The 26616-nt window shown below is 40.0% G+C and overlaps 1 protein-coding gene across 7 annotated transcripts in view; it reads right to left on the bottom strand.

The window, feature by feature from the left end:
• nrxn2b (neurexin 2b) overlaps positions 1-26616 on the bottom strand; it is a 736473-nt gene that overhangs the window by 636414 nt on the left and 73443 nt on the right. For all 7 annotated transcript variants that reach the window (XM_044183093.1, XM_044183092.1, XM_044183090.1 and 4 more), the window contains exon 2: positions 13153-14535. In XM_044183093.1, the coding sequence (XP_044039028.1) occupies positions 13153-13864 (712 nt within the window). In that variant the 5' untranslated portion in view covers positions 13865-14535. The remainder of the gene's footprint in view (positions 1-13152; positions 14536-26616) is intronic.

The following is a 26616-nucleotide window of genomic DNA, read 5'->3' on the forward strand; positions in this document are numbered from 1 at the left end:
TAATCACCTCTGGAGACAATGATCCATCGGACATAGTGTATAGAGAATGTTAAATAATTTGCATAAATTACCAGAAAGTTGTTGCCCTGAAATGAATCCTGTCTGATCGGGATGTATTATGGAGTTTATGACCTTATCAAGCCTAACTGCAAGGACCTTGGTTAGGAGCTCATTATTACTTGAGAGCAAACTTACAGATCTATATGACTCGCACCTCAGAGGATCCTTCCCCTTTTTATTTAGAACTGAAATTATAACTTCTGTCATGCTCAGGGGTAATGACTTCTTCTCAAATGTTTCTGTAAGCACTTCACTTAGAATAGGGACCGATTTCTGTAAAAGATTTTTATAAAATGTGATGGGGAATCCATCAGGTCCCGGTACCTTACCATATCTCATTTGTGTGATTGCTTAATTTAGTTCAGTTTTATTATTGGATTCTGAGGTATAGAGCTCTTCGTAGAATTTCTTAAATTGTTATTAATATCTATTTGATCAGTGATTATGCCGTGAGCTGTTTGTATCTCTGCTATATAAGCAGCTTCAGTAGACTGTCTCAGCTGATGGCAGAGTAATTTACTAGCTCTCTCTCAATATTCATACTCCTTTTGCCTCAATTTCAAAAAACTCTTTCTCTGATTCTGTAGTTAAAGTGTCCAATTCTGTTCGCAGAGCTACACGCTTCATGTAGAGGTCAGTCGAAGGAGCCAGAGAGTGTTTCTGGTCTATAGCATTTATTTCAGAGATACACAAATTAACCTTTTCTGTTCTAACTTTTTTACTATTAGCATTGTATGCTATTATCTGGCCCCACAAGAAGGCCTTCATCGCCTCCCAGAGTGTCTGTACATTCACAGCTGGTTTGTCTGTAGAAAGAAGTCTATTTGAGAGGATACAAAAGCTACAAGCTCTTCGTCTGCTAGTTGCCTCAGATTGAGTCTCCACATACATTTAGTATATCTGTTATTTGGAAAACAAAGCTTCATGCAAATAGGGCTATGATCTGAAATTATTATGCCCATATATTCACAAGATTTTAACTGTTGTAGCATTCTTTTATAAAGAAATAAGAAGTTGATTCTATAATAGGACTGGTGTGCTGGCGAGAAAAAAGAATATTGTCTAGATTTGGGGGTTTTATACCTCCAACCATCAATCATTCCATAAGTCTGGAAGAAACGAGATGACTTATGTAATGCTCCAGTTGTGAGTTTTGACTGGTCTAAGCTTGGGTGTATTACATAATTGAAATCTCCTCTTACAATAAATTGTTGGCTATAAGGGTCTGGAAATTGTGTAAAAAGATCACTGAAGAATTTCACATTATGCCAATTAGGAGCATACAGATTTACGAACACTACTGGCAAATTGAATAATTTTCCCTGGACCATTACAAACCAACCATCTTTATCTGTAATACAGGCGCACAAGTGTCTGGCAGGGAATAAAAAATATATATATATGCATGCAAATACACATACCCACAGCATATATTTTACATGAAAAATTAAATATAATTAACAATATTGTGCTGGCCTCTAAACTATAGGGGCTGCTAGTGCCTCCAATCGTAGTCTCTATCTAACATGACTCACAGAACAACTCACTAAACAGGCCAGAATTTCAACCAGAACATGTGACCAGTATTAATAAGACCAACTGTAACCACAACTTCTTAAGTAAAAACATTAAAATCATGTTAGTGTTCCCATTGCCATCTTTGCGATCTGTACACTATTGGCCGTTCACAAATAGTAGGGCCATGAAGACAACAAGTAGGCCATTGTGAATATGTATATGTCCATTATTGTCCTCCACACTGTGTAATATTGTGGCTTTGGATTCCCATGCACTTCTTAGTCCAACATAATATGAATAGAGGTGTAACTTGATTGACTTTAATTACAAATAGCCCTGATCAAGGATTTCCTTGTTAGGTATTTTTTTATTTGCTGAGTTTGAGCAGCAAACACAACGCACACGCCAAAAAAACATTGCTAGATACTGTTAGACTAGCATCCTAGCATTCATGACTTTAACATTGGACAAGACACTTTAAAAGTTTAACAAATTACTGTTGCATTTATTCATATTATAACATAACATTTAGCAAAATAGTTCTAACATTCCCGTTTATCACTACCACAGAGGAAACACTGAAAAAAAAAATCTAGGTACAATCTAAAGTCCCACAATGTTGCATGAGCAAACATTTTTCTACAGAGGTATGGTCTCAGTCACGTCACAAATGCCAGGATGCACAAGCAGATATTGAAATAGAACATGTCTGACTGTGTGGCTAAAAATACCCCCTTTTCTGGTGACTGTAGCATCTGGGGAGCTGCCTGTCTGTTAATTAACGACGCACACAAATAGTCAAGGTAAAAAAAAAGGTACAAAAAAAATAAAAACCAAGCCTAATTGCATAAAGCTTAGCTCTGGACACTCAAAAAATCTATGTATATGAAATTTAAAGGCATTGACATGAGTACGTTAGTATACTGATGCTGCACAGCCAACACAGTAAAAAGAAGCCATCAGAGAATCCCTTATTGATTTGCTTTGTTGTTGCATTAGAAAAGCTGTCTAATGTACTCCAACAGTGTGTTTTAATGCCTGTGTTGCAATGAGATCCATGTTGATTTTCTCATCTATTATTTGAAAAAATCCTTTACATACAATTGTGCAAATTATCAATAAATGCCTCATCTGTAACTGCTGTATATTGTGATTGTATTACAACAAGGACATTGTGATGTTGGAGTGACACGTGGTCTGTGGAACCTCAACACACTAAGCACTTATTTAATGCATTAAGAAGACAATACCGTTATAAAGCTTTTAAAGGGGTTAATGTCACAGATTTTTTATGTTTGTTTGTGGCCTACTGTTTCTCCTACAGCTCAACCATAATGGGCATGGATAGCAAGTGACATGTGACAGGGATGTTTGAGACAGACTTCTCGCTCACTTTTCCACTTGTAGAGTGACACCAGGGGTAGAGAGCAATCTTTAATTGCATGTGACGTCCGATCATGCTGACAGGGACCTTCAAGCCATTAAAGACTCACCTGAGAAAAGGGTGAAGAAGGTGGTGTGCTGGAAACATCAGATTGACCCCCTCCCTGGAAGCCATTTACTTGATTGTACGCAGCCCACTTCCATTCTACACTACCACCCCATGGCATCATAGAAGTCAAAACAAATGTGTTTTGAGTGTGCTTAAAACTCACCGGCTCCTTTGAGTCAGGCAACTTAACCTCACACTTAAATCCGTCAATGCTTGCTTTTTGCTTCCGCAAGGAGAAGCAATCTGCATGACAGTATTCATACGGTGAAAAAAAGGGCAGGAATTAGGGGATTAGGGATTTAAGGAAGTCTCTCATCTGGAGCAGTTGTTGAATTTTTTTATTTTATTTTATTTTTTATGCAACAAAGACCAAGTTATGAAAAAGACTGGATCAGAATCTGTTATTTGGAGTGCAGATTAATACATGATCTTCTTCCATTCTCAAAAAGCAAAAGCACAGAGGGAAGAAAAACCATGAGAGCAAGATGTAAGACAGCATGGAAAGAGAGAATGAGATAAGTATGTAGCACAAAACCCTTTGATAAGCGTTGTATACAGATGCACATGGTAGCCTACCCTTTAGCGTCTGTAGGGGATGCCTTCAGAAACTACTTGGTTATGTAGTAGGAAGTCACGTGATGTGACTTGTAACATAATGTAACTTAAAACTCTAAATAACTCAATGTTAACATTTGGTTTCATACGGGACACAAACCCCGGTCTCCTGTGTAGTTTGACCCATCCATCCATCCATCCCACCACCTCGACATGAAGATATCCTCGCTCTTTATGTCGCTCGTTAAACTACATCACCTGACTTCCTTTAGGCTTTCTGGCAGCCCTGTGCGTCCCATACAAACGCTAAAGGGTACCATGTGCATCTGCGTACAATGCCAAGGGGCATGACAAAACGTCGGTATCTGGGAATGAGAACGGGCTGATATAGTAGGCTACATGCAACAAATGCCTTACAACCATTGGTACTCTTAGAGAAATTACTTTCCTGATTACTTTTAAAAGGGTGCACCTTAACTACTGCTTTGTTGATTAGTTGTGGTTTACAATATTGTTAGTAATATGTTATACATTTTAATTTAGTGTATACATTGAGATGTGTCATTTACTTCCGAAGTAGTGGATGTTTTTTCAGTAATTTTCCCAATTTCCCTCAGTTTTTAATTATTATTATCATGTAAATTTTCTTATTGGTATTTTACTCTTATTTTTTCTAATTTATTTACTATGCACTGACTAACTCTCTTTGGATAAGTACACTATAATTAAGTCTGTTATTACTTTTATTACCGCTGTGACTTGAGGGGAACAATTGTACCACTGAAACTAACTAATAATCCACTTTAGTAAAATAGTTCCGTCTTGAAACTGAAATTGAGGGAATTACGTATTGGGTAGCTAAAGTAAGGGAGCCATAATGATAGAAAGATAACGACAGCTACTTTACAAACGCCAAGTCCCTACAGCCTACAGCAGCAGCAGAAGAGTTATAACACAGCAGCTTTGATAAACAAACCAACAAAATCTCAGCAATCAGATCCAATGGAGACTTGAAGCATGGAAGGCTTCATTAGACTTTAGCAGTGTAGTTAGTTGGTGTGGTTGCCAGTGGGGATATAGCGCAATTATCACCATGATGTATGACTCTCCTTGGTGTCCTCTGCTCTTTGCCCCAGCCATGGGCACCAGATTCATTTCAGAAGTGGAGGGGCCAAAAAGTGTGCGTGTAGTGTGTCTTTGTGGCGGTAAATAGACCAGATACTTCAAATGCACAAGTACCAATTCACATGAATTTTTGCATGAAAAAGTAGCCTACTAATTCATGTAACAGCAAAGCCACCTGAGTTCCACAAAAAGCAAACGGAAAAAACAGCTTCCCACCTCCAACCTTCTACTCCGGTTATTGGCTTTAAATGAGGTTTTACGCTCACACAGTTTCTCTTGGCTGTCCCTCAATATTAGCCTAAATAATCAAAAATTGCTACATGTGTAGCCTAGTGATGCGCGGATGGGCTCTGACATCATCCGAATCCACATGAAGCTTACGCATAAACAAATTAGTTTCTCCTATTTAGAGAACTGCATGGACATTTCTCTCCACCTCTACCGGTCCCTGTAAGCTATATTGCCTTTTAAATGATGTCGAGCAGCGCAAGCTTTCCAGGTGATTTCTTTATTGTGTGTTGAGAGAAATTGGTAGTTCGTTAGCAAGGAAATAACAACAGCAGACAGCGAGGTGGGTCTAGATTCACTATGCATTCGTTCTTTGATTGGATTCAAATGTAAATATTCTTCCCGATTTATGTTTGGCTGCTTTATTTTACCTAATGTCTAAGAGTGGATGGGAATGATTGAAACATCTTTTTACCGAAAGTGTTGCAATATAGGGGCATTGTGGGGATACAGTGATTCGCTACTTAAAAAGAATGTGGGACAGGGGTGTAAAGTAGGGGGGCCAACAGCCTCCCTACTTCCAGCGTCCATGGCCCCAGCCCCATTCTGTCACAGTCCTACCCCAACTATTACTACTAAAATCCAATGTCCTGCCTCACTCAACTCACATTTTGCGACCTTTAAAGTACTAAGTATAGCAGTGACATTAATATAATTTTGACAATTCCTGCATTCTGCATTTTGTGCCATCAGGTTAGCTGGGATGCTTTTTTGCCCAAAGGTGAAACTAGGCAGAGTAATCAACAGATACTCAGGTAGACTCCTTCCTGAGGGCAGGGCTTAAGTAACACAGAGTAGCTTAAATTTCTGAGTTCCCGGTCCATTTTTCACAATTGAGAATGACTTCCGGATGGGAGCCGAAACGTCTTGATTCTGAAAACAGTGTCCAGATGACTACGACTGAAACCTTTTCTACAATTGCCCAAAGGAATGTTACAACAGAAACACAAAGAAGCACTATTCTTTCAGTACAAATGCAGCTAAAGCTTTCAGGATTGCAAGTCTTGGCAAAGGATGGAATGAGGGAAAAGCTGATAGGAAAATAACTACCAGTATTTTATCATCTTCTGTAAGGGTGAGAAAACTTTTGACTTATTACTAACAAGAAGCAACAGGGTTCAAGGAAAATTATTTATGTGCAACCCAAACTATACAACTGTGAAATACAGGCTAGATATTGTGCCAATGATAGTTTGGCTTATTTACAGGACTAGTAAATAAGAAGTATTCACAGTTTAGTATGGCTATATGTAGCCCTTTTGAAACACATACCTATTTTAAACAACAGCTCTCTGTTCCACTATGTGAAATGTCATTCAGTAAAATAAAAGTTCAAACATTTTCATATGATAATCATCATATCAATGTAGAGTTGTAGTACAAAATGTCAAGTTCATGTGTGTGAAGGTGTTAGGTTTTTCTTGTCTCACAGCTTGAGACAAGAAAATGTAGAAATATTTTCAACATCACATTTGATCTCATCTTTCTAGCTGAATGTAATTTCATATAAAAAACAATGTTCAAACATTAGCTAAAAAATATGTATTACTGCAGCATATAAAATGCCAAGTTCATGGGTGTTGTGGTGTTAAAAGGGGTGTTGAGCCCTTATCGTTCATGAATTACAACAGCTGATAAACCCAGATTACTCTGGCCTGTCGGGTAAAATAGCATCTGTTCATGGCAGACCGTGTTAAAACATCTCCACAGGCTATAAAAAGGACAGTGTGTGTTTGAAGCTGACGCCTTGACTCCCTGAACACCTCACTCTCTCTCTCTCTCTCTCTCTCTCTCTCTCTCTCTCTCTCTCTCTCTCTCTCTCTCTCTCTCTCTCTCACACACACACTCTGCAGCAGAGGCCTGCCTGAGGTCACACTCCGGCCGGTTAACTGCAGGGCTCCTCAGGGACCCAGGTTTCTGCTTTATTCCAACATCTATGACAAAAAGTGATGATGAAAGTGAACTGGAGAGTAGTGAGCAGTAATGAGCTAAGCAGCTGGTTTTGAAAACGTCTCTATATGGTGCTGCGAAGTGGAAAAGGGCTGCTGCATCAACCTTTTTTCTTCATACATGGTGATACAGTGTTTACTCCACTGCCAGAGAATAGGCAGCAAATGTGGACAGATAACATCCAATTTTCTGTGACACTTCCTGTCAGAAGCTAAAGAAATGACTAAATTCACTCCTACGCTATGTAACTGATTAGGTTACTTTTCAAATGTAAACCATAGCTGACTGCTGATCATCTCCTAAAATTGTAATCAATACAATATAGTGTTACTGTGAATATTAATTTCTACACCTAAATCTATACATTATCCAATTACGACAACAAACTTCCTAAATGTACAGAGAAATGATATACATTACTGATACTACCCTGTTATCTGTAAATCATTATGTCCATTTAGTCAATTCCTGGTTATGTTAAACAATGTCTAAACAGGTTGCATAGTGAAAGCAGCACATTAGCAGAGCAGCAACTGTATCTTCTGTCCTCCGTCAGTGTCTACACAGGATGATATCAGGCGCAGTACTGTGTGTAGATCACCTGCGTTATATTAATACATTTAATATATGCTGATTTAAGGCTTAGTTTTATTCTGAAGTCCACTTTCTCCCATGAAAGAAGTGTATCACAAGGAAAACACGTATCTCATGTATCTTAGCCCAGTTGAATTTGTTTTCAGTGAATTCTGTTGAAGTATATCATAAAGAGTACGGTCTAGACCTGCTCTATAGGAAAAGTGCAATGAGATAACTTCTGCTATGAACTGGCACTATATAAATAAAATTGAATTGAATTGAAGTGACTTGCTACTGTGCATTTACTGTTTCTAACAGCTTGAGTCTGTCAAGTTAGCTGTAAACAGCAATATAAGGGCCATTAAAAAAACAACATGACAATAGCTTTAAAGTCAAATAGCTTTAAAGTCAAGTTCAAATCCAGCCTCATGGCAACCTGAAAGACTATTTTGTTTGTTGAGTAAATGACTGTATTAATATCACAGCAGTCATTTTCACAAATTAATTTAACCTCTAATTACCCTGACTTGAGAGCTCATAGCTGCCTTGCCCCGCACTGCCGTTTCAGGGTCAACAGAGAACAAAACCAGGATCAGCATCAATTAGAAAAAACAATGGCCCACAGAGGCACATAGCGGCTTTAATTACAACCCCTAATGGAAAAAGGCCTGCCCGTAACTACTTCAAAATGCAAGCTAATGGAAACAGAATATATGATTATAGCAGGGAAGGCGCATCTACACGCATACAGCATATACATGTTTCAGGTACTTCCAGATACTTCTCTGTGAACATTTAATGTAATATTTGTGAGGTAAAATCTGAATTTTGTCTGTGATATTAGAGGTCAATTTAAAAAATCATCAGGCTGACTGTGTGATGTTCACCTTCAACAGTCATCCTGTCTGAACAACCTCCCACTTCACCTGAACAATATTAGCATAAATGAGCAAAACTAAAAGCTGTCAGTGCCAGAAATGGACAAAGAATGCTAACAGCTGAGTGAGATCACTGGTATTCAAATGAATGCAACAGGAGATACAGGCTCTACAAAGGGAGCAGTGGGATAAAAAAAAAAACTGTGCTTGAGGGAGATGAGGTGGCACAACCTCCTTAAATTACAAAACCTCAGCTGTCATATTCAGTTTTCAGATTTTACTGATTCAACTTTGGGCTGACATTCATCATGACAAAGGATTTCAAAAGTCTGGAAGACAAAATTGTGTAGTAAATTGAACCTTTGTGACTACTAGCTTCTATTTTTATCATTTGTCCAAACTGCACTACATTGTGTCAAAGTGTGGTTGTTGAATGTGCAACTTTTGAGAAGATTTATGCAAAACAATGTGGTTAAGATCACATGGTTGGAGTTTGGCTCTTTTCCTTTCCATCTCTGCTTCAGGCAGACTTGAAAGCAACTTCTTTGTGTCAAACTCCATTCTCTGGTATGCTCTAATGTGTACATCAAAGCCTGCCACTTCCAAAGCCTTGTATTCATGAGCATACAGCAGCTATCAGTAAAGAGGGCGGTGGAGAAAACCAACAATTTCTCTGATCACTACACTCTCTCTCAGTGTCTTGTCCAACTAACTGTTAATAATGTCGATCTTGTTCTTGAGATATGCTGTATGTCTTTATATGTTGACCATTACAAACTATTTTTTCAACCTAAACTTCATTGTTATAGCCAACATAAGTCTTTGTCATCCATCTCTGAGATATAATAATATAGTTTGTTTACCCTGCTGTTTTTAACATAACTTATCATTACACAGTGGTTTTTAAAGGGTTCTTTGCTTGTAATTTTTGGTTCAGGGGATAACTTCAATGTCTAAATGCTTTTCAGAAGCTTTTCAACATACTGGATCACAGTCTACAAGTTGCTAATTAGAATAGGTTTTATACGAAGTCAATTTTGGCTGTCAGCATTTAATGTCGCTACGATTGGCGATACATTACACTGATTCAAAAGGTGTAAATTTTTGTCCTTGTTTTGTCGTTAAAATTACGCTGAATAACATATCAAAACTCAACAACACGATATTACACAGCATACTATCAAACTAGATGCACATATTAACATTCAGCCTCTTTTCTCTCTTAAAAGCCCTTTCTTTGAAGGACGGGTACCTTTTACTTATCTTGTATAAATTATCTGGTCTCCATGAAACACGTCTGTTTTTTTTGTTTTTTTTTCTGCAATAGCCCATTAGCTATTGTTTTGGTGATTCACATCCTGGTGCTTTTTTTCCACCCACATGTGAAAAGGCTGTTTTGGAATATTTTCACATAAACAGTTTCTCTGCTAATGAGCTGCTGCTCTGAGTGGCAGCCATACTGGATGCATGTTCATGTTTGAATTGATGGATCAATTTCAGACAAATATTGCCACAATCATCATTATCATCATTACATCCCTAAATTCAACAGAACTACCAGTAACTGCTACATCCTGAAATATCTCTCTTTGGAAAGATAATTCCATGTACTTTTGACCTGGGACTAATTTCCTTAGTACTAGTTCTTAAACCACGTTTTGGTTTGAAATTTGCATTTGATTTTTCATTACATTTCTGCAGCATTTTTAACCAGACATAAATGTCTGTCTATTCCACTGAACTGAATACATGGCAAATCAAGAAATTTCATGACATTGATGCAAAAATAAAAATAAAATCCAATACTGACCACAATAGCCTCATTCAACCAGAAGTATTAACAGTGATAGCTAATGCAGTTTGACAAAATCTCTGCCAATAGACAGATTTCATATCACCTGCCCCTACTGCCATTGTATTGGGATGGAAGCAGAAATTTCATAGACCGATATCTCAAAATCTGGGTACATAAAACCAAAACTATCTGCATTGATAGATACCTAGCAGTAAGTGGGAAAATGTGTTACATGGGTGAACCTACACTTTTTTGTTTTTCACTCTTGTGTGTGACTTGAGGACCCACTGTAAAATAACATTTGCATTGCCATGAAAACAATGTACAGTACTTTCGCTGAGATCTTTGCACTACATATTGTTGGTTGTTTGTAGTTTAAGTGGTCTAGGAATTCAAGCTTATTTTACTGATTGTAAATCTCTGGGAAGAAGAGCATCATCTAAATGCTTAAATGATCAAGTAGCACATCATGAATCATCTAGAACCAGACACATGAATATATTGCAAGTGCCACATCTCATCATTAAAAATGTTCCCATGAAATGATGTGTTCTTCCTCTCTGAAGTTAGCAGGCAGCAGCCCTTTAAAATAAGCTTTCCTTTGACACGGCCCCTTCACCACAGACCTAATACAGCGATACATGGATTTGCTAGTACAGACATCTAAAGTGTCTTAACATGAGAGAGAGAGATGGAGAGACCTTTACATTCCCACCCACGTGTTAGATAAAAGGAATAAATACACAGCTGCACTGGCAGTCAGCCATAATGACCCAATTAACGATCCTCAAACCAAAGAACATCTCTGAAAATAAATGAACACTGAGCAAATGAATATCTTCATGATGTTGTCTTTCTCATTCTTGCTCTCATCTTCATTTCTCACTGTTGATCAGCCATTGCTCTCTCCCAGATTTCCTCATGCTTTGTTTCTCTCCTCCTTACCTCCATCTCCATTCTCACCCTCTATCTTACTCTCTCCATTTCAAAAGGACAAATGTTTCCTGCAGTCACTGTAGCACTGCATTGGTATTCTTCTCTCAATTTAGCCAAGAGCCAGGCAGCAGTATCTGCTTCCAGCAATCACACAGCAATCTGACACAGAGCAGAAAAATGAGAGAGAGACAGCAAGAAAGAGACAGACCTATATGGCTGTCCAGCAGTGACATCATGTGTTGCGCTATAGGGTCTCTAAACAGCAATAACTCACACAAGAAGTAAGGGTTCTGCTTTTACAATACAACTTCTGGAGCTGTTAAAGACTGTTCTAGACTTTCTATATCAAAAGAACTCAAAGGCTTTGATCTGAATCATGGCTGCATGTTGATTTTATTGTAATTTCTTCAGATCTATCAAAAGCAATAGAACAAAAAATTGAACAAAATATTTAGTTTGGGTTTTTCATTGCTGTCAAAGCTTATCTGTGAGTGCCACAAAAATGCAAGACTTCAAACAACTGGCACCTAACTGCTGGCAAAGTAGTTATCTACCATTTGAAGATTCAGAAATTTTAAGTCATTTCATCATAGAGGAAAAGGTCGGATCTACTGAGCCTATTGATTATTATGGAGATTGCGATGCAATATTAATAGTACATATTATAACAGCAAAAACTGGAGATAATGTAGGATGAAGGGCTTTTCCCCCTTTACAAATTATCAAGACAGAGCAAGAAATTTCTGATGGCTACATAGGAAATGAGAGAATTCACAAGCAAGGTGTGGAGATGCAGTCAGTTTGAAAGAAAGAGAGGAGGTAGATAAGTGTGGAAGGAGGAGAGGCAGGAGTAGGAAGTGCTGACAGCGGGTAAAGGTAAAAGAGAGATAAGTGGAGTAAGGGAGTGAATTCGGGAGAGACAGAGAAGGGGAGGCAGGTGAAGAGAGATGGAAAGCACCGATAGCCTTGAGAGGAGAAGGTAAGAGGCGGGTGAAGGAAATACTGCGGGACGAAGAGAAGCAGAGAGATGGATGAACGTGAAGGAGAGGGGAAAACCATAGATATGAAAATGGGTTGTGTCAGTGAAAGAGGGAGCCAGAGGTGTAAAACAGAACAGAGTTTGACATGAGCTGTCAGCACAGGAGCACATCCCAAGAGCAAATGAAGGCAAGAGCAGGGTGTATGCCAGAGACAATAGGCTTGGAAAGAAATAAAGAAGACAGAGAGAATGAAAAAAGAAGAAAGAGAAAACAGAAAAATAACAGAAAGAAAGAAAGCTAGTTGAAAAGCAGACCTATAATGTCTGACTTTGCATTGAAAGATTCTGTTCACATATTCAGCACCTTTGCTGTTAAGTATCGTTTTAAAAAAAATCCCAGCCACATTGAAAGTAGCACTTGTGCCATGTCTAAAACTCATGTATGAGTCACATAATCCCTAAGAAAGTGCTCATCTCAATCTTTCAAGCAAAGAAACGTCTTAAAAACAAAGACAATAGAAGACTGTAAGTAGCCTTTTCAGAAAGCACCTCACCCTCCTTCCTCTTAGCCCCTACCAGGTCTACACCTCAACTATTAAACCTTACTACAAAACAGACATACTACTGCCTCACACCAAAGAAATGAGTCACTTGTGACTTCTCTGCAAGAGACTTAGAAAAGGTCAAAGAGAGACTATTTTAATATAATTTTTACACATCAGCACTGTACAGCTAGCATTACTATGCAGAACCTCTCTGGCCCCTTACAAGACTGAATTGCTACAAAGCAACCAAAAACCCCCAAACGTAAGGGCCAAATCTCCAACATCACATGACGTAATACAGATTTTTAATAACCAAGCAAATAGGGGATATCTTTACCTACAACATATTTATGTTAGCTTTACCATGCCAAGAGGGAGCATACCCTGCTAGCCATGAGTACTACACAGGAACAATGCAATGAAATCAGGGTAGAGTAGGTACAATGATTCCTTACCTTCCTTGCAGTACTTCCCCTTGAAGCGGGTGTGGGTGCAGTCACAGTGAACTTCTCCATACTGAATAGAGCAAAGCCCTCCATTGAAGCACGGGTTCTGTTTGGTGCAGAGGTACTCCAGGTCGCTCTGAATGCCATGGCTATTTAACAGAGAAGGAGGCATCTCCCCCACCTTCAGATTGGAGATCAAACCCTGGAAAGGTGGCTCGTACTTCACTGTGCTAGACGTCAGTGCAGAGAGGCGCACATCAGGTGGGATCCCGCCCACAAACAGGTCACTGACCACTGCCATCTCCTTCCTCTTGGACTTGACCTCAGCCACTTTTGTCTCACCATCGACCATCAGGAGGGTCTCACGGAAGTTGCGGGTGAGCAAGACCATGTGCCAGCGGTCATCATTCACCTGTGTCTCCATGTGCAAAGTGGCCGGCTCGGCACAGTGGATGGCAAAGCGCAGCTGGAGGCGCCCTCCAGCGATAAGGAGCTCCAAGAAGTCACAGTTGCCGCCATCATCCAGGTAGAGTACCAAGGCTTTGCTGATGTTGGTCTTGAGACTAAAGCTCAGCTCTCCCACTGATCCAGCTTCCCAGCGTCCGTAGCGTGCCCACTGGCCGGGCGCCCCACCGAATTCCAGCATCTTTACTGTAGTGAGCAGGCTGAACAGGGCCAGAGGCCACAGGGGCCAACACAGGAATCTTAACCCCCTTGTCATGCTCAAAGTTCCCAAGTTCCCCCTTCTCTACTTGATGCCTTATAGGTCTAATGAACCGAGAGGTAAGAGGTAAGGCCTAGCTTTGCTGTGGCTAAGAGATTTCAAATGTAAAGAACAATTATTATATATCACTGAACTGGGATACAAAGCTCATTGGGTAAAGTGATCCTCACAGGGGCCCTACTCCAATTTTCCAGACGAATCAGCAGTTTTTTTCCTCTTCTCTCTGAAGCTCTAATTCTTGTCCTTATCCTGACTCTCTCCTTCGTTTCTCCATCAGTTGGTGCCTCTGGGACTTAGAGGAAAGGAATTAGGAATAACAGGAGAGTAAAAGAGGGGGGTACGATAATTTCAACACAGCCGTTTCTTCAAAAGCTTCTTGGTCTATCCTGGACCGAAAATAGAATCTTCGTCTCTAGAATCCAGATCTCATGGCAATTTCCAGGAAATTTGAGTTGTTGCCAAAAGCTTGGGGGAAGAGTTATCTGATTGTGATCTTTCTTTAAGGGGAGTGCAAGCAGAAGAAAATGAAAAAAAAAGAGTGAGGGAGCTGTAGAGGAGACAGGTATCAGAGCTTGCTGGTGTCTGCTGGAGCATACGATGCATTCATGGTTTCAGTGTAAACCCTTTATGCAGGTATGGGTTCCATCATCATGGTGGCAGGTGGGGATCTGGAAGAAACACACACAAAAAACAACTATAAATTACATGCAAACATGTTTCAGTGCATTTCATGTATGTAAAAACGTGACCCATTCTAAGCTAATCAGCAATTTTTTTTACATGCTATTTAATATATTTTATCTTTCATCTGCTTTGCCTGTAGTTTGCTTTCGCCATTTTAGACACCATGTACTATATATAAAAATCCCAATGCTCTTTTCAGTTGAAAGCTGACACTTCCATAAAAAAGTTTGTCTAGAGCCAAGCAATAAATAAACTTTTTTTGAGTTTTGTATGGCTCCATACTTCCCAGAGGGGCTTGTCTTATTTCATCTGGTCCCTTTCAGTCATGTCAATGAATATGTCAAGCAATGTACTGAACCTTAACATAATGGTTAATATGCAGTGAAGAGAGCTGTCATCCATACACACTTTCTGGCCAATCAGCAAAAGTATATTTGATAAATCACACCCTTCCACTGTGGCGCGCACACACACACTATGGACATGCATATGCAAACACATACATCATTAAATCATGTGCAATTCAGAGTGGAGTGCTGCAGAGTCAATAGCTATCTGAATAGCCGATCTTGACCCTGGGGCTCGGCCTAATCCCTAGCCATTATTTCTTGACTGCAATCTAATTTCCATCACAGTCTACAATTAAAGCTAGGCTCACTCCTGTTCATGCTCCCTTGTGCTATCCTGCCTGGCTTCAAAGTGACAAGACCGATGACGCTAGCATACAAGCAGGGGAGGGAGGGAGAGTGGTAGAAATACAGAGAGAGAGAGAGAGAGAAAGAAAGGCTACATAATCATGATCTCAGAGGGGTGAGGCTTAGCGTCGATGGAGAAAGATGAGAGAGGACAGAGAGGATAGAGAGCTGTGAGAAACAGAAGCGAGAGGAAGACAAATAATATTATAGCTACTTTTCTCTGAGTGATGTTCATATTGGTAATGCTGGCTTCAGATGGAACTAGTGAGTTTGCATTTTCAACATGGGAAGCACAGCACATCATGCTTGGCATTCAAGTATAGGTTGGTAGAAAATTTGCTTCGGCAACTGACAGCAAAAATGAGCATTGCATCATTCCAAAAATACAAAAAGACACACAAAAAAGGTTACTAATATCCACAGGATCTGACATTTTTAAAAATGTCAGCTTATGTCACAACTGTTGATCACTACATATATGAACACACATATGATGGCCTCATAGCGAATAATATTTTAAGTGATTTCACAGTTGTAACAAAAGGATGAAATTGTCATTGTTTGCTGCTTGATCTTGAAATGGCACTTAACCCAGCCACCTTGACCATTACAACAAATTGAAATACTGTATGTATATATGTAACATATATGATAATTTTTTTTAGTCTTAACTGTGGAAAGGTTTTGATGATAAATAACTAAATTTGTAATCCTACAGTGTCAAAAACTAATTAGTGTTCTCACTTTGGTGGATATCAGCACATTGGTGGTGATTAGGTACAATGGCAGCTTTCAGCAGAGTGTATCTGTGGTAATGCATTTCAACTGGTACAAGGTACAGGTACAGGTAGCTTATCTGCTGCTACTGCTACTAGCTACCTCCTAAATTTCAGCTGGAGATGTGATCTGCTATCTGTGATGAATGTATGGCTTCCTGAGTTTCTGACAGAAACAGGAGGGCTAGAGTCCTATGTGTTATGCTTCATGATTCCTACAATCTTGTGTACACATCTCAGACAAAGAACACATGACTTACTGTATGTCAGATTGTTGTTAAATATGAGACACGGTCTTATAATATGCTGCAGGAACATCTTTAGGAGTGATAAAACTGGGCCTGGTTTATTTTGGTCTCTGAGTGACAGCCCAATTTGCATCTTTGCACACATTCTTCTCTTCTTTGAACACACACTGGCATACATATGTATGCTACTGTTAATTAACAGGCATAATTCAGAGGATTCATTAACATAGCAGTTGTGAGAAGACATATATGTCCGGTTCAGAGACAAGAGGCATGCTCAGATACGCGTCTGGATAGATACATTGTACTGTAAATGTATATAGGCAGGAATAAATGTACACCTAATTATACTGAAACAAACTTACCACTAATATGCAGGCATATACTACATAATGAGCAAACAGCCTGCTGCCCACAGATCATGACATTATTTTAATTGTCATTATGAATGAACATCAACAAAAACACAATAAAACCCCTGAACACACTGAGACCAAAATAACTTCATTTTGTGAACAATTTGAGAGCTTACGCTTGTTTAATCAGCCATTCTTTTAACGACATCTGTGTCCCTTATGGATAAATAGATTTGGAATATTCCCTGGCCAAAATTAATATTCATTGAGTTATTTCTGTCTGGTTGGGGACTCTCTACCGCTACAGACAGAATCAGCATTTCCTGCTCTTTTCACAGCGCTGTGTTTATGAAGGTTAACTATGTTGAGTTTCTATGTATCCTCCATGCATTGTGTTGCTAGTTATTAGGGGTTATTGGCGGGCTAGCCTGATGGTACTATTAAATCCCAAGGACACTGAGGAAACATAACGAAATAACTAGAGCTCAGAGGGTTTTGCTGTGTGTGTGTGTGTGTGTGTGTGTGAGTGTGTGTGGTTGTGATTGATTCTAGTTGCATGTGCAGCTGTCTGCATTCGGCAAAGCAACTGTCCTTGTGTGACAGTGCAGTGTTCATCTGGTGTATACTCAGTGCAAGTTTGTGTCTATATTTATGCCTGCATTTGGGATTATGATTTTTGTCACTGTTGTAGTCATGTATGATCCAGCTTCCGTCCAGTTTCAATCCAAAAATAACACATTTGCCATTTATTTCCCAAACTGCTAGTGTGACATCCATCTGCCTCAATTCTTTCCTCAACAAAAAGGATAGCTCTCTCGCCCACACTGCTTGGCTGAGCTGCAGCAGAGCTGGGCAACTTGACTGAAAGAGCATTCTGTACCCAGCCTCATACACCCTGACCCGACTTCTTATCCAAGAGAAGCTCTGCAACCCTCAGGATAACTGCGTGGTCATGTGAGCCACCACCAACTCATTTCCTCTCACATCATCCCATGGGGAATGTTGGCACAATCTTGACAGAAACTCTGCTCCAACTCTTTAAGAGTCTTTGGCTACATCTACATTGCAGTGGAAACTGTCCTATTTATTATTTTTATTCCCTCCCTTGTGACAAAGATTGAACGTTTTCGAATCTTTGACATCAACAAAAAATACCTCAGAGTTTGCATTTTTTATTTCTGTGGCACACAATTATCTGTACTTATTTATCTGAATGCTCCGATTGGAAGTACTCAATAACTGCCATGACAAGTGAATGTTAAATCATTGATTTGAGTGAGTTGTCATGATTTTAATGCCCACAGCAGCTTAGCTAAGCCATCATTAGCACGGCAACAACAAGACAGTAACGGAAAGAAATCTAGATAATTTGATTGGTGCTTAAGGACATGCCCAAATTCAATCAAATCTCAAAGGCACATACAACAACCAACATACGTATGTTGGTGTGGTTGTTTTTGTATTTTCACTTTATTAATGTTTCTCTTTTAAGCAACTGTCAACTGCTATGATACTGTATATGGTTCACATTCTAGAGTAAATGCAAACATTTGTAAAACATATAGTATTTGGTCTTTAGTATGATTGTCAATCTTATAAATGTGATAATGCTTGCTTGTGTGATAATGTGATAATGCTTGCTTGTCAGTGTGTGTGCAGACATTGTGCAGTATGCCTTGGCAAAAATGTGTGTTTTGGTGTTTAATCCATCTCTTGCAGAGTTCCGCCTTGGCCCAGGGTCTTCAGATTCCCCACAGACCAGACTACACCTGTTGTGTGAAGCTGTGCCAAGCTTTCATCTTCCTTCTTACGCAAACATTCAGCTTACAGACAATCAGCTGAAGTCTGGTTTAAATACTTCACTGCCCACCAGTGCTACACAGAGTTCAGTGTTGTGCATTTTTCTTTTTTTGCTCCTAAGGGGCGATACCTTGTTTAGAATTGTAAATATGACACTGAAACATTTTACAAGCGCAATAAAAAATGACTGTAGCGTATGAAGTATTTATACAGTACAATAATCTAGACAAAGGATAATAGAGGTGCAGCTCACGCAAATATTTACACATGCAAATAGTTTTCCTATGCACAAATACACTGAAGTATATGCATTTAACACACAATTTCCACATGCAAACAAGTAGACGCACACATACACACACACCATATCCTTGTCACGCAGGAGCCATTAATCCTGGCCTGTGAGAAGCTCAGCTGTGTACCATCCGTCAGCATGAGGCTGCTGCTGCCGCTGCTGTGCTCTAATTAACCAGAGAGGCATGCTGAGCCACTTTCAATATTCCTGGTCAAGATGAAGAACAAGGATTAAAAAGTGGTGGGAGACGGAGTAGCAAAGAGAAACATGGGAAGACAAGGCTGGTGCCAAGGCATTTTGAATATCGAAGATGAAGGTAGGTTGAGGAGGGGAAATAAATAAAACCTTTGTGTGTTTCAGCAGTAATTCTTAGCAAAACCATGGATCAAATACAAAAGACAGCAACGTTTTCTTTCTTTTGCCAAACCAGTTCCTACGTGTCCTAGGGAAAAAGGCTTGACATCAGCTAGCTAATTGGCTAAAAAATAACTAAGTGCAATTTTACTATTTAAAAGTAAATGTATGGGCCAGTTACTGACAGGTAATTTGATATTAGGTCATGAACTGCAAAAATAAGATTTACATATTTTATGAATCGGGAATGTTGTTGTTTACGGTCCGTACCACCATGTTGATATGATGTCAGATTTACGGGTTGAGATATTGTATATGAGTTTCATTCTTGAAGGCTGTTGTAGTGCATCCTTCCTATTAGAAAGCCAGAATTTGACTGACAAGACTGTCTGACATCACTGGAATGCAGCTCTAGGATGAAGAGACATATTTATGACTCATGGATTAGATTACAAAGACTGTACAAAACAGCATTTCAAAGACGAAATGAAGGAGACAGAGCACCTTAAAGCTGGGTGCAAAAAAAATGAACTAATCAGTATTGCGAAAGCCGAGCTCCACGACACAGTCCTCCAGTCATGTGGACCACGTGAGCTAACACAGAGGTGAGCGGGCCTTTATTCTACATCAGACTACTGCCTTTGATCAGCCTCGTCAGCTGTAAGCCGCTAGTGACTAGCTCTAGCTGTTAGTGCTAACGGCATTTAGCTCTGATGAGGAGATGCTAATGAAACAGATCAAGGGCTTTAGCCTTGCTGTTAGCTCTGTAACAGCCAGATTAATAATGACTTTAGCGGGACTCTTTGTTGCTCCTTTTGCCTTGGCACCTTGACAGGGTGAATCATGGGGAGTAAATGAAATTGCTCTGCAAGCTGAAATGTTGTGAGGGTGAAAATAGAAGGCAGTCATACAGGGTGAGTTTGGGAACTGTATAAAAGAGATGTAGTGAAAGATAACCTCTCTTAACCACATACTGTATATTCTGCAGCTTGCCTTAGACTCTGCAGTAACAGGTCACCGAAACGTCAACTTTATCAAGTCAATCAATAACCACTGGCTAGAAATAATGACTTTTTAAGGGGAGACTGTGTGGGAGAGGTTGTTTTCAGCTAGTCTAGTCTGGCTAGTCAAGAGATCAATTACAGACACAAGACACAGTGGACTTGCCTCAGTGGATGGCAGTGCTGACAGACAGCCTCACACACACACACACAAAAAAACCCACCAAGACACATAAATGACAGGAATGGACACATGAAGGCACACAGAGCCACACATGCTGCATCATGTAGGCCAGTGACAGCAGAGGCGAGGAGAAGCAGACCTCTAAGTCACTCATAAAGACATTATTACATGCCTAATCAAACCAACAAAATGGCCGACAAAGGGAGAGAGCAGAAGGGAGGGGAGGGAGAGAGACCGAGCATGAGGGACATAAATGAAGAAAAAAAACAGAACGAGGACATGAGTGACACTTAGCCTGCGGTGCTCCTTGAGACACAATCATGCAGCAACACATACACTCACACGCACATCCTCCTCCACACTACAGCGCCATTAGATTTGCGTCAGTCAGCCTCGTCATGCTGTAGTGTAATGTACCAATCGTGTTGTGAGACAGAGGGAGAGAAATACTGAGAGTTTTTGGACACATACTGTAACATTAGTGTATGGCTGCCTGCTCATCCAAGCTCTAAATGTCTCTTTCACTTGTCCTTCCATCCTCCTTTTTCCTCCCTGTTTGACTCTAACCTCCTCATAATGCCTCTCATTTCCCATCAAACCTCTCCCTCCTCACACACCCTCTCTCTTTAAGTCCCTCTCTTGGTTTATCCAGCCATCCATTACCATCCCACTTTGGTTCACCTACTTCTAACCTTTTAGAAGCATAAGAGCTTGTGGACTACAGGTGCGGCCAGCGTTGAAAGTGTAAATCCAAATGAATCCAACTTGCAGTGCATGCTAAAGCAGAATGAATTACCATTTTGTTTGCGCCCCGGGTTAAGCTCTGTCATTTTATCACTCTTGTGTGGGGTTGATAGTGGTCCCAGATATCAGTGTATGCCAGTGGAACATAGAGGGTGAAAATGGCTGTGCTTTCAATACTTGTAATTTCAATAGAGGTAAATTATTGTTTCTGTGTTTGTGTAAGATACATGTGTATGTATAGATGCACCAATCAGTGCCAAAGGCGATGCATGTGAGCGTGCAATCAAAGGCAACTCTGGGCGTCTACAGTGTGCTTACAGTATAGAGGTTTAGATATATGTAAGTGCTGTTTTCCTCCTCTTTCCTTAAGTCCTTAAGATACTGAACCCCTACCTGTTCACCCGTTCTAAGTTGCTTTGCATGTGTGAAATGTAAAATGTTTGCTGGGGGCTTGTGGGAATGTGGGCGATTAAGTGTGTGTGTGTGTGTGTGTGTGTACCCAGCAGCATGCATGTATCTGTCTTGGTGCCTGGAGATGTTTTGGTAGGAAGCACAAGGCTCACTGGCCAGGCCTCGAGACTCTCCAGTTCCAATTAACCAGCCCAGCAGCCTGCAGCTTTACTGGCCTTATCTGGAATAAAAGAGAGAAAGAGAGGGACAGAGAGAGAGGAGGGAGGAAGTGATAGAGTGAGACAGGATGTAGGAAAGACAGAGAGGGTTGGAAGGCAATAGAAAAGAGAAAGTAAGGCTTGAGAGAGCGAGAAGAGGAGAGACAGAATAAAGGGAGAACTGCGGATCTTCCCGCTCCTACCCCTTCACACAAACATACATATACACACTATTTTCCTCCCTCCTTCCTTCATCTTCTCCCCATCAGAAGAGAGAGAACCATCTTGGTAAGAAACAAAGACCTGTCGGCGCCTCAGTGTGGGGAGAGAACTGATAGTGTGCATTTGACAAAGGTATTGTGTCTATTTTAGGAAGAAAACACTGCACTGTCAATATAGCCACCAGGCCTTTTCTATAGCTATTGTCAACTAGAGGGTGGAAAAAGGACACCCATTCAGCAGCAGTCACTCGTTGTACGCTGGGCCTCACAAAAGGCCAAAAGAGACAACTCTGTGAAATGTCAAACCTCAGTTAATCTAAGGATGCATTTTATTGCGCTGCAAATGGGAAAGAGAAGTGAGAATTGATTTATTAAAGAAAGATAGTTGATCTATAAAGCCTCAGTTTGAATAGATTGTTTGTTAAATATTCAGGATCCCCCAAAAAACAAGATAACATTTGTTGACAAGCTACCGGTGTAACATAAACGCATGCAAACATATCTGTCCCTTCAGAGCTTAGAAAAGAGCACAAATTTAATGGAATATTCACATGTTGTGAATATTCCATTCTCCTCCACAAAACGTCATGTGAAAAATAGTGTCTTTTGTTACATGTGAAAAGATCAGCTAAAAGTTAAGTTTACAAGCAGTACTGTGGTTAAGATTAGCTTGTAAAAAAAACATGTGTTTGCATTTCAAAGGCAACAATTATGCTACAACTTGAGATTGCCTCTAGAAAATTGCACCAACAAAAAAAAGGGGCCATTAGCAGCTATATATATTTTCAGCCATCCCATCTTTCTTGCATGTTAATTGGGGCAATGGCAGGTGCAATTAGAGGCCATTTCTGGTTCCTGAGTGGCCAGTGACAAGAAACATTTCAGCAGCAACCAGCCAACCTATAAGAGGGCAGCGAGTACAGTGAGCACCTTGAAGGAACACAGGCACTGCTATTATTTTTTCATGAGCCCACCAGCAATTAGTTGGTGAGATGAGGGATTAACAATTTCAGGGAGAAAAAGATGTGAATACACCTGGGTAATTAAACCTCCACTTTTTTATATATAAAAAAAAGCAGTTTTAACTATTTGATATAAGCAGTTTTAACGTATGTTTTCAAATTCATCAATATTACTGGTTTAAATGCCTGGACACACACATACTTTATGGTTGTGCATACAGCTACACAAATCTACCTAGTGTGTATTGTGCACCTTCATGTTGCTGCTTGTTCGTGTTGTTTTGTAAAACTGAGATACAGAAGCCACCACTCTGTCAAATAACATTCCCCTTAAGTCCAGAGCCAGTGCTGAATTTATGAATATAATACTGAATTTCATCTATTACTGTATGTGCATTACTGTGCTTTGTGAAGTGGTGTGTATGTGTGTGTGTGTGTGTGTGTGTGTGTGTGAGGCTGGGGGGGATTGCTTTGCCTTCTTGCCACCAATGAATTATGGAAGAATCAGACAGGAAAAATGAGAGGGACAGCAGATAGAAAGAAAAGGAAGTGAGATAGAACAGGAGAGGGAGGGACACCGAGGCACACGTAGCAATTTGGTGCGAATTGGATCTGGTAAATGACAGTCGATTACCATCTTAAATATACTGTCAAAAAGCAATTTGCTTCGCTCATGCCACAGGCCAGATATTTGCACCTTATTAGGGAGGCTGCCCTATATTTTAAGAAGCCAACCTCCCAACTTCCCTGAGTTGCCATTTGCACCTGTCTTACAGAGGACTTTTTTTTTTTTTGAGTGAAAAAGGCTGGTCACTAGAACTGAAAATAGAAGGCTGAAAGCTGTGGGAAAGGCCTGTAATTAAACAAGGCCCACAATTAAAACACAGAGACTAAATAGGCCTTGTGATTTTTGACACCCACCACTATAATGGAAGTTTAAAAGGATCTGAAATGTCCTTTCATACAGAGAATGCAGATACATTTTACCCAGCAGTGTTAGAATACCAAAATGTTCAATTCAGGTAAGCAGGTGTCAAGGAGGGGATAAGTTGGAAAGTTTAATACATTTAGTTGGTTAAGATTCTATCGGCTGTCTGGAGCTATATTATAAAACTACCATTAGCGACAAATCTTATTCAAAGGAAACATACAATTATTACCAACGACTTTAATGTTTATTAGCTTTTAGACTTCATCGTTCATAAACTCAGTGGGAGGAAGATACATAACCCTAAACTTTGAGAGGATGTCACAGCAACTACAGATTTGTAAATGCAATTGACATTTCAATATCCGAGCTAAGGCTGATGGAGGGTTGTATTGTTACAAACATTTCAGAGGAATCAAAAGAAACAGAAGCACGCTGGAGACCTGGGGACCGACAGAAGCAATAAACTGGGTACTGGATATTCTACTGTACTCAACGTTCCAGCTTAGCGATTTCCATTGATGTTAGGGTGCCGATATGATTACTAAGAGTCAAGGCCCACTGTTATCTGCAGCAGGTGAGCAATGTGTTTAATTTCACAGACCTTGTAGACTTGCTGAGCTCATTATTGGCCACTCAATTCACTCAGTGCTCTTCCTATGGTGGCATATTGATCTGGGCAATATGGTTGAAACCAGTGTCTTACAGAAGACCTCTCACCCAGCTCCTCTCGCACGTAGTCCGCAGTATCAAGTCTGTCTCTCTCCAGTTCTCTTTCCTCTTTTGAGGAGGAAAGAAGGAAAGAACTAAGAATAACTGATGAAAAATGGAACTGACGCTGCTCTGAAAACATTGATTCAGGTCTCCTTTAGTTCAGCTCTAAATCTGAGGGAGCAGGAACATGCACAGGCATGCGGTGTCGCTTTGTGAGTCAGAACAAAAAAGTGGCAAGAATTTGGTTTGAAAAGATATGAGGTGACACAGCTTTGTGTGTGCACATACACATATAGACACAGACAGACACACACACACACACACACACACACGGAGCTTTGAAAACGGGGGTCGAATATGCACATATATGAAAGCCCCTGGGCTTGGTAGGATAGGCAGAACAGAGAGGAGAGGAGACACAGGCTGGATTGGGGGGGGGGCAGTTGAAATTAAAGGATCACATTATGTAAGCACTGCTAATGCTCACTCTCTTTCTGAAAAAGCGCCCAAAAAATGCTTTGAGTTACAATGAGTTCTTTGAGCATCCAACCTGAACTCGCAAAACAAACTGCATCCTCCTCCCAACAGCCTCAGTGGGGATATTGCAGAGAAGGATGAATTATGACCCCTGGAATAAAATAATATTACACCGGTTGCCTTTGAGGCCAATTGAAACCACTCAGTGCTTCAGGATTTACTACCGAAACCAAGTGAAAAAGCTAAAAGACAGCGGTTCAGCTGATCAATACAAAATGCACTGACTATGACCTTGTAAAATCTGCCCGTATAGGAGGTGTAGATGTTGTTTCAGGTGTGTTTGTTTAGTAATGTAAGATGCTGATGATCACGTTATCTTGAGATGAAGTCGATATGCTCACCTATTGATTTGGCATCATAACAGAGACTGCCGTTTGTTTTGTGCAGTGCATTGGTAATTGGGACAATTGTGAGTGCTGTATGCTTGCCTACATGTGTGTTTCACATTAACTATAGCCTTTCCTCCTTGTCCTGACCATACCCAATCCTCAGTCTAAACCCATCGACTACTCACTGGAGGAACCTTTAATCTCTGAGGCCATGCAGCAGACACCTACACACACACTAACACATACTTTATCCCTCTGTCACACACACACACATACAAAGATAATGCCTCTGAATAACTTCCTGCAAAAAAATTCTTGTATCTCCTCTTGTCTGGCTATAGATTATCTCATTCTGTTCCTTATTATCACCAATGCACTGTGGCTGCATGTAATTTCACCACTCCTTTCACAGCCAGGCATCCCAATAACCAGTCAAGAATCTATAGAAAGAATGCCATGTGGATTATTTAAAGAGATTCAGATATGTTAACTTCAATTTACTTCTTATCTCTCCAGTCTGCTCTCCAACATCTGGGACAGGGAATTAATGAATCTGAACACTAGAATAATGTAAAAAAGGTGAACCAAAATGTAGTAGAGAGTAGAGTAGAGTCATTGTACTCCAAGGAAACAGTATAATCATGTGTTGAAGTATGTTGGGAAAGGAAGCATTAAAAAACACACACACAACAACAACCCAAGTGAGATCATATTACTAAGTAGATAATCAGCATTCTGCAGTCAAATATATTTTGAGAGTAGCCATCATGAACATGACAGGGTTTGTGTGTGTGTGTGTTTGCATGAGTGCAGCTATGAGATAAGATGAAACTTTTTTTATGATTCCCATGGTAAATTGGGTCAGTTTAACTGAAAATGTATTAATAAAGAAAAATAGAACATAAATAGTGATATAGGAAATAATATGCAACCAACAATTTCATTCAACAAATTGTGTGTGCATGTTTGCCTCGATAAATGGGTAACAAAAAAGTGAAAAAAGAAGCACACCAGCTTTGGATAAATCTCTGCCCTTCAGCAAGGTTTACAAACTGCATCGCTTTCATTAAAAACATAACCAGGCTACAATAAAAGGGAGCCAGTGAAACAATGTTCCAACTTAAAAGGATAACACAAATAAAGGCTTATAAATCTTTATGAGTACATTCACATTCACACCAAATCGACGATTATTACAAACAGTAAAAACAACGTCCTCTCAGTGATATGTTTACCCCACAGAGCCACCTGTAAAAGTTAAAGCCAGACACCACTGGGGTAATCACCCCTGCCATATGGCTGAGTGAACTACA

The sequence above is a fragment of the Siniperca chuatsi genome, linkage group LG22, assembly GCF_020085105.1.
Source record: "Siniperca chuatsi isolate FFG_IHB_CAS linkage group LG22, ASM2008510v1, whole genome shotgun sequence".
Lineage (NCBI taxonomy): Eukaryota > Metazoa > Chordata > Actinopteri > Centrarchiformes > Sinipercidae > Siniperca > Siniperca chuatsi.